General features: G+C 54.8%; 1 protein-coding gene across 2 annotated transcripts in view; it reads right to left on the bottom strand.

Moving 5' to 3' along the window:
* The window catches only part of FLT4 (fms related tyrosine kinase 4), a 75,509-nt gene that overhangs the window by 33,963 nt on the left and 32,638 nt on the right, over positions 1-8,908 (bottom strand). For both annotated transcript variants that reach the window (XM_025200990.1, XM_025200991.1), the window contains exon 3: positions 4,073-4,347. In XM_025200990.1, the coding sequence (XP_025056775.1) occupies positions 4,073-4,347 (275 nt within the window). The remainder of the gene's footprint in view (positions 1-4,072; positions 4,348-8,908) is intronic.

Below are 8,908 nucleotides of genomic sequence, written 5' to 3'. Positions count from 1 at the left end.
AAGAGCGGAAACACCAGAATTAATCTTTGAAGCTGCCTCGGTAAAATGCCGTGTCTTAGGCTAAACCCTTCCGAACCCTCCAAGAAACCGTGGAGGGTCTCAAAGGGAACATCCAGCAAACAGATGCCCTGGGAGGACTGCCCTCCCCAGGCTGCTCAGCATACTGCCCTGATCAAGCAAGACGAGGGCCCACGTCTTAGGGCCTCCGCCAACCACCAACACCAGCGCGTGGACCATCCAGTTCTGTGGCCTGGACAACGTTTGCTATCAGCACAGCTCTGCGATGCAGCGTCTCTCATTGCTCTCAGCACAGTGGGACGGGGTAACTGGATGATGCAGGAGACCGGGAACGAGATGCAGCCCCTTTCCTCTCCAAGTCTAGCCGAGGCCTCCCATGAGTGACTGCCCTCAGGAAGCCCATCATGGACCAGGACACTGTTGTGCCAGGCTCTGTGCAAATGCACAAAGAGATGGCCCCTGGCCCAGGGAAGGGCCGCGCTATGTGAATGGGCAGGGTTTCCTGGCAGGACCTCTGCCGCCTTATTCACTCTCCTTCCATCCACATCAGGACTGGGAAATAAGTGAGGGCAAATGGCGACTTTTCAATGACAACCACTGCACTGCGTAGGGAAGGAGCTCTTGACGTTTTTCATAGTCAAGGAGCCACGTCATAACATCCGGCACCACCAGTAGCCTCCTTTCAGGCAGCCTCCGCCAAAAGAGGATCAGTGTGATCCATCTCCCGCTCCCCGTAGCCCCGTGTTAGCCGCAGAGTCCTTCCCACTTCTGAGCGCAGAAGCCCGCCACACGTTTTTAGTGCAAGCAATACAACAGTGGTTCCCAAATAAGAGGTCATGACCCCCAATGCGGTCGAAGGACTTAACAAATGAGGTTGCAAAGCCTCATCTAATTCAATTACAGTGATTGGGACTGGCTTGGAAACCCAGTCATGGACCGACTGGGAACGGGACTGCCCTGGAAAAAAGGTGGGAACTGCTGCAGGAGAGGCTCGTGCTTTTAGGCCCCAGTTTTAATTCCAGCTGCAATGCCAGGAACTGAACAGAGCTAGAAAACAAGCAACCATCTCATCCCTGGGAGATTGCCCCCGTCAGGTCAATACTGAGACCCCCTGGCCGGGGCCGCAAGGGAGGTTTGCTGCAAATGCTGAACTGGTGCAAAACACAGGCTCTTCTGTTGCTTTTGTCCATACAAGGCTTTTGCTGTGATTTCTTTTACTCATCAACTACTTTGTTGTTTCAAAGGGTTACTTAATCCCGGTGGCTGTGTATAACAGGTCCTCCAAGGTGCGCTTGAAGAACAGCCACTGATGGTTTTATGAAAGGCCTCAAACCAGACGAGGGGATGAGATGATGATGAATTTTGGGGATGGAAATTCCTGCCAAGTCTTTTCTGCTGCTGGCCGTTGTTTTCAGTTTGGTAACAGAGGAAGATTTGCTCTGAAACAGCAGCATCTTGTTGCCCATGAGTGCTCCTTCCCCAGGGGCAGAATCCAAGCATGGACCCATAGCTAATGCCCATAACCCACACCAAAGCAAATGCAATGAGCTTTGAAATGCCCACACCATGCCTGTCCTCAGCTGGCTTCTCCTGTGAAATCTGCCCATGTGGACACTGGAAATATTTCTTACATGGGGAGGTGATGGAGCTGAAACAAGATCTGGGAGCACTAGGTGAAATTCTGTGGCCATTACGCAGTGAATGCCTGCCAGCAGCTGGTGCATGCATCTGGGATGATCTGATACTTTATCCCTCTTAGATGGTGCAGCCACTTGCCATCCAAGACGAAGATGCCCTTGGCCGTGAGTCAGGACCCGATGGGTCAGACTTTGGGATCTAGTTCAATCCACCTCTTGCACCATCAGGTACATAAGGCAAAGGTCAACCATTGCCAACTAATCCTACCCTCCACCGCTCTAACTGATTCAAGTTGTCGACTAGGACAGTCATTGCTTCAGTCGCCCTCTTGCTGCAAAGGTTCCTTCTGCCTGGACACCCAGAACAGGGCTCCCACAGGCAGCCTGTTGTCTGGCTCTTTTTAAAGAGTGATTTGGATGGAGAAACTCTGTGTTTGCTTTTAGCAGCTGAGGTCTGCAGATTTGCTTCTCCATTTAAACATACTTCTGCTTCTTTTCACTGGTTGTTCGCAGAGCTTCAGTGGTCAGAGAGACACTTAACGGCCATCTACTTAGGTACTTACACAAACCCTGATATCACAGCATCAGAGCAGCCTCTGGCACTCATGGATGCGTCTTCGCAACACACCTGACACAGAGAAGGCTTATCTCCTCTAACAGGGCGAGAGCCAAGTTGCAGAAAGGTTAAGCAGCTTGCCTGAGGGAATCCATGACAGGGACCAGAGCTGATCCTAGATCTCTTGCATCTTGGGCTGGCGCCTCAGCCCCTGGGACCCTGATTCCTCCCCACCGGCGGCCCAGACTGAGCTGCTTTTCCATTGCAGTCATCGCAGCGGCAGAAGCAATCTTGTGTGTGCATTTCTGGTGCTACCCTGGCACTGCCAAAAATGTTGTCTTATAGGTCACAACCTTCCCACCTCACGGTGACAACACAGACTAGAAAAGGAGCAAATAACGGCCCACTCCTTCCAGCGGGCAGATTATCCATCTTAACAGCATGAGCTTTTAGCTTTGGCGTGAGCAGAATGGGGGGAACGTCAGTGAGTTAATGCAGCAGCTCTTCACCTCTGCAGACCTTGGGGTTTGACTCAGGTCACTGAGTTGCATCTAATAAGGGACACAAGTTCATACCTGGCGGACGGTCACTCTTACAGACACTCGCCTCCTAATTTCTGCCTGGCCTAGCAGCGAGTCTCCAGCCAGGTGAGGCCCAGGCGTCACAGAAGAAGGCTGATATAATTGGCAGAGCTTTGGGTACTGAAATTAGGAAGAGGTTCTGCAAGTCCGGGCTGATGGGCATGGCCACGTCCAGCTGGGTCCATCGGAGCCTGCCTGCACTCTGTCCTGTCCCCTGCCGCCTCTGGGTCCAGCACTGCACGGAGCATTACAGCTCTCAGTCCTGCACCATGGCTGCTCTTTGCAGAGCCCGGCAGCCCTTCATTTTTGTACAGGCTGAGCTCCTCGAAGGCCCAGCGCTCTGCCTGGGGGACACCGCGGAGCTGAAAATTCCTGCATTCCAGACGGACGGGAACAATCACCCCCGGCACCGCTGTAATTGAATCCCGGGCAGAGCAGAGCTCCAGCGACCCTGCAGAAGGGGACGGATATTGATTCGTTCTCAGCATGGGGGGACAGCCCTCTGCCCTCCGGATTCCAGCTGCCTTTCTGCAGACAAGGGGACGGGCATGTTTATGGAGGAGACTTTCAGGATATGAGCGCTGAGCTCAGCTCTGCCCAGCTGCTGCTGGAAGACGTGTCACTGCCTGAGGGCAAGGCTGCACTTTGTAATACTTCTTTCATTCGGTCTATGTCCCCTGCTCAGTCACGCTGGCATCTCCGGTCTCTTGGGGGCTGCCCGCTTCTTGGGGTCCTTCATGCCCAGGGGTCGATGCAGCTCCAGTGGAACTAGACAAAAGCAAGGGGTCCTTTTCCCCCAAGGACCCCGCCAGCCCACGGCCACTTTTCCCAAAAACAGGCCTTTCTTAACACCTGTCCTAGGGAACCTTCCCACTCGCTCAGAAGCTCCTGGGGCCAAGCATGTCCCAGCACTGCAAGCCTCTCTCAGCTACAAGGATGTTGCCCCTTCCTCAGATTTATGCCCAGTGACAGTTTTACTGCGCTCTTGGTGCTAGGCGTGCCATGCTGCCAGGCCACACTGAAGAGACACAGGTCTAAGCCAACGGGAGGGCTGGAGCTACAGGGGTAATGATGGGACAGAAGTGTGCATGGAGGCTAGGCCGGTCCCAGCATCAGCTACGTGTTTATCAGTCTCCTTTTAGAAAGGGGACGGCCCCTTCCTGCCAGGACCGACTCTGACCACTCAGCTGCTTCTCCTCGGTGTACTCCCTGAAGGGTTTAGTGTGGCCTGGCTCACCTAGCCCTCCCTCTGCCATTGCCCATGAGCCCTGGCTTCTTACCTCTCACAAACACGTAGGTGCTGACCGCTGTGGTGCCCTCAATTTTGGCTTTGATGTACTTGTAGTAGCAGCAGTAGTAGCCTGTGTCATTAGCCTGGGTCTCCGTCAGCACCAAGATCTTGCAGTAGGGCTTTGTGTCAGTGCCCTTGCACTCGTCCTGCCGGACAGTCCGGCTGCCGCTGATGCTCACCAGCACGGTTGACTCGCTCTCCTTTTCGCTCTGGACAGGATCCACCTGGCCCCCAGGCCACGACCACTCCAGGGGGTGCTGCCCTCTTCACGGAAACAAAGGGGAGAGTTAGCCAGGACCAAGGACTGACAAGGCTAATCCATGCTTAGCCTGTCCTCTCTCTGCACAAGCGTGTGGCTCCCACCCTTCATATCAGACCATGCTTCTTCCTGGGACTGACCAGGGAAAGGGGGAACCAGATACTCCCTGAGACCAGGTGTGCCCGGCCCAGCTCTGCCCAAGCCTGTAGGTGCCCAGGTGAATGCCACTGTGTGGGTGGTGCCCAGAGGAGCAGCGGCATGGCCTGTGGGCAGAAAGGGGTGCAGTGTGATGATGAAAACCCATGGCTCCATCAGCCCAGCCGGTGACAAAGAAGAAGAGAGAGATGCCCCCTTTCCTGCAAGACACCAGTATGCTTCATCCATGGAGTCTCCCTTTCCTGAGCTCCCCCGACTCCACGTGCGACTGGTCTGGGCCAGCTCTCACGAAACGATGGGTGTTGCCCCTTGCCTAGCTCCCGTAACACAACGGGCATCTCATCATCTCCTCTGGTGCCCATGATTTCACGTTGCTCATACTGACTCCAAAGCAGGATGCAGAGGGAAAGGATCCGCTTATCCAAGATCTCCCTCCCCATTACTCAGAAGAGTTTTCAGCAGTAAAGAAAGCATATAGACATGACACACTCTGCCTCTGGCTCATGGCTGGTGACTCAGGCTCGGGTGTGAAAAATGGAGTAGGTAGGAGGACGGAAAGGGGAGAGGAACTGACTGGGAAGAAAACAGCAGAAAGGAAGGGAGGACAGAGATGAAGTCAAGGAAAGGGAAACCAAGGGGAAGCTAGAAACTCATTGAACTTCCTTGAATCCAGCTGCCGGGACTATTCACTCCTCTCATATTGGCAGCCAGTCGCCTTCCAGGCAAGTACTCCAGCAAGGTTGTTCAGGTGCCTAGTGTGCTCCCTATGGGCCAGCTCTCACCCAGCTCAAGCTTCCCCCCACCTAGAAAGGATGGTCAGCCTTGAGGAAGCCCCCAGGGCTGGCCTGCCGCCTTCCAGGAATGTCCAGGAAAACTCAAGGCATAGTGCACACGTGTGGCTTTACGCTCTGCCCCTGACGAATGGAGCCTGGGGTTTCCAGGCAGACACACATCTGTGCAAACACGTGCTCACACGCACTCCGACAGCTGGACACACTTACTGAAAACGCAGCGCTGATGGATTCTTCGCAGAAGGTTTCTCGCAGCAAACTTGGAGCCCCTGTCGCAAAAATGCCTCGTCTGCACTTCCAGGTTTGGCAAGCGTAGCTAACCCCCAAAGCCCCATGCCTCTAGCTGGAGTGGTTGGGCTGGAAGCCCTTGTGCTGGGAGAGCCTCTTTCACTGGGCAAACTGGTTGCAACTCTACTGGTAAAAGCACACTTTGCTGGTACAAGCCACTAGGCGGGTTGCCGGGACAGCAAGTGCTTGAGGCGTGTGCGCCCAAAAGCTTGCAGAAAAATATACACGTTTTTGCAAATTCTTAGTTGGTCTATGTCACAGGGCACCTCCGTGCTCCTGCTCCTAGAGAGGGGAAAGCTGCCAGAGGAGAAACTGCCAGGGAGAGAGCCCTGGCAGAACGCAGTGAGCACAGCTGTGAGTTGCCGGGGCAACTAATAAGAATCAGCTGGCCAGAAGGGGCAGGGCCTGGCCCTCATAAAGCCCAGGGCTGAGGCCAGGCTGGCAGTTCCCTGCCAGCAGCTGGAGAGGCAGGAGCTCCCTCGGCTGAGAGATGGGCAGACGCCCGATGGCCAGTACAGCTCGTGAGAGCTCCGAAGGTTGGAGTAATGGTGCTAAGTTATAGCCAGGCGGCTTGCTTTGTAGTGGCTAGGTGCCCTAGGTTTTAGTTGTAGCCAGGAGGCTTGCAGTATGTTTGTGGTTGGGTATTACACCGGAGGCTTGGGTGAGGCTGTAGGGGTTGGAGGAGGCCTCATAGGGACCCCAGAGGGGTGGGGCCCCAGCGCCAGCGAGGGCGCAGCGTCAGTGCAGGCGCAGCTCGCGGTGAGGAGCGCAACCAGTGGGTTGCAGGCGGGGAACAAAGGCCCCGGGTTGTGTGCGGGGTACGTAGACCCCAGCCCCAGAGAGGGGGTGATATTATTGAGAAGCTCGGCGCAGGCATGTAAGGTCCCCGAGAAGGGGAGACTGTTGAGGAGCCCGAGACGGGCGTAGCAAGCCCGGGTAGTGGGCTAGTGCTGCAATAGACCTCAGACATGGGCAAGGTGCTGCGGTGGACCCCGACGGCAGGGGCTAGCAGCACAAAGCCCAGGAGAAGGGGAAGGTGCGGCGGGGGTCCCCGGCAAGAGGGGATAGCAGCACGGTGCGCCCGGAGGGGGGAGGTTAGCAGCGCGGTGGGCCTAAAAGACCGTAGGGCTCGATACGAGTTCCCAGAGGGGATAAGGGTCCCTGAGCGGGACAACACTATTAGAGAGAGCCCAGAGTGGGCTAGATTACAGAGGAGGCCCGGGAGAGCGGGCAAGTTGATTTGTGACAAGACAACGTCTATCCCATCAGCGAGGCTTGGGGCGTGGTATTGGGGTAGTAGGAGCCACGCGTAGCCCATAAGGCTAGGGTGCCCCAAGGCACTCAGGGGTGCAGGATAAGACCCACGAGGGGTCCAGGAGTTTACGTGCCCAAGGAGACGCAAGGCAGCCTCCCAACCTTATTTAACAGCAAAGACATGGCGGGCGAGATTCGAGGGTGCCCTTGGGCCGAATTGGCATGGAGAGAGGGCCTTAAGGAGATCACGGCCCTCCGAAAGGACCCCGGCCGTGACAGTCTAATAAAAGGTATCATCTCTGAACCAAGAGTTCGAGAGTCTTGTATTTCTTTTTGTCTCAGACCAACACGGCTACCAAATACATCCCTGAAACCTAGAACTGGGGCCAGTTTAGCTGGCGCTGGGAGAGGATAGTGAAGAGGAAATGAGACAATAGGGCGCAAGGAAAGAGCACCTGAGATTGTACGGGATGGGATTCCTGTGTGCAGTGTTGGAGATGATGCTGTGCTTTCCTCTCTGCATTTGTCTTCAGCAGAGGATTTTCCTTCCTGCACAGACCCTGCCTTGCAGGGGAGGCTGGATGGAGCTCCCTTCCACCCAGGGCCTTTAATTAGTCACAGAGGCCCCTGGGGACTGTAATTGCCCTCTCACCCACTCCAGCCTTCACAGAGGTCCCAGCCCTGCCAATATGTGAAGTAGCATTAAGTAGGGCACGGTGAGAGATTATCCAGTTCAGAGAGGCATAAGCTTTCATAGATGACAAGCTATTTTGTCTGATGCTATCCTCTGTTGTCAGGGTTTGTAATGGTTAATGCAAACCCCAGGTTTGGAAGAGATGCTCAGGGCATAAGGCAATCTCTATCTAGGAGAGGCTTAATGGGGAGGAGGAAAAGACCTTACATCTGCTCCTACCGGATTGTTAAACCATCATCCGGATCAATTGACACCAGGCATAGTTGGAGATAGGATACTGAGTTGGGTGGACCTCAGGGCCGGTCCATCTAGCAACTCCTACATCCCCCTGCTTTCCACAGCAGTGCAGCCTGCTCGTGATAGGACTCAGGAGCGGGTTGCCTTCTCCACTGATCAGACTCGGGAATGAGGATGCCTGTTCGATTACAAAGACTCTTTGTCGACTCCGGTCTAGAGTCTCTCTCGAGTATAAGCCAAGCGAGGGCTACACGGCCTCGCCTGTGGAGCGCAGGAAGCAGGAGGCACATCAAGAAGGAGCTGGTGCAGCTTCCACAGTGGGGGGTGCTGGCCGGGAAGAGAGTGCAGCCAAGGGACGTGCAGATCCAACACGTTGGCCGAGCGGTCTCCTACGGGATGTGATGGGCTTGCTCTGAAGCACTTATAGCTCCCCCCTTCTGGGAACCTTTGCCTGGGGCGTGGGAGGATGAATGGGGGCAGGAGGTGGAGCTCACACAATGGATATTCCAGCTGCTGCCCTTGTCCAGTCATCCCAGGCTCTTTACTGGTCATGTATCACCAGCTACAGACTGAATTGTGCCTTCAGTGACACCTGAGCAGCCCGCTTTCCTTCAGCGGTGCTGCGCTGTGTGTCGGCCTAAAGATCCTGCTGGTGCTTGAGATGGGATGGAAACCATGCCTCACTCAGCCCTAGCATACTAACACTGCAAAATATCTGCTTGCGACTCGCGTGAGCAAACGTGGCTGAATGGGGAGTGAGGAGGGGCTGTTTTTACACTGAGAACAAGGTGCTTTTGGTCTTGGATGGAGCACGAATGTAGTTTCACTAGGATGCAACGTGCCAGAGTTGGTGACTCCAGGTTAGATTCAATCCCATCTCTTAGTTATGCAGGAGTGCGATGTTTTAAAACATGCATTTGGCTTTTTAAGCTGAAACCAGAAACAAATGGTAAACTTTCTTCCCCTGACCAGACTCAGACCCCTCTTCCCACTGAGTCCGCTCATGTTCTCTCCGCAGACCCCATTCCTCAAAAGCCCAGGGCAACAGGATCGGTAGCAGGATGGCTGTGCTTATTAACAATATCTCAAGGTTTTAAGGCCCAGACTACATTATAGAGCCTCAAAGCCTCCCACATTTGTTCAGGC

The sequence above is a fragment of the Alligator sinensis genome, unplaced genomic scaffold (genome assembly GCF_000455745.1).
Source record: "Alligator sinensis unplaced genomic scaffold, ASM45574v1 scaffold550_1, whole genome shotgun sequence".
NCBI classification, from domain to species: Eukaryota; Metazoa; Chordata; order Crocodylia; family Alligatoridae; genus Alligator; species Alligator sinensis.
The sequence above is the reverse complement of the archived record's forward strand: the minus strand, read 5'-3'. Positions and strand labels throughout refer to the sequence as shown.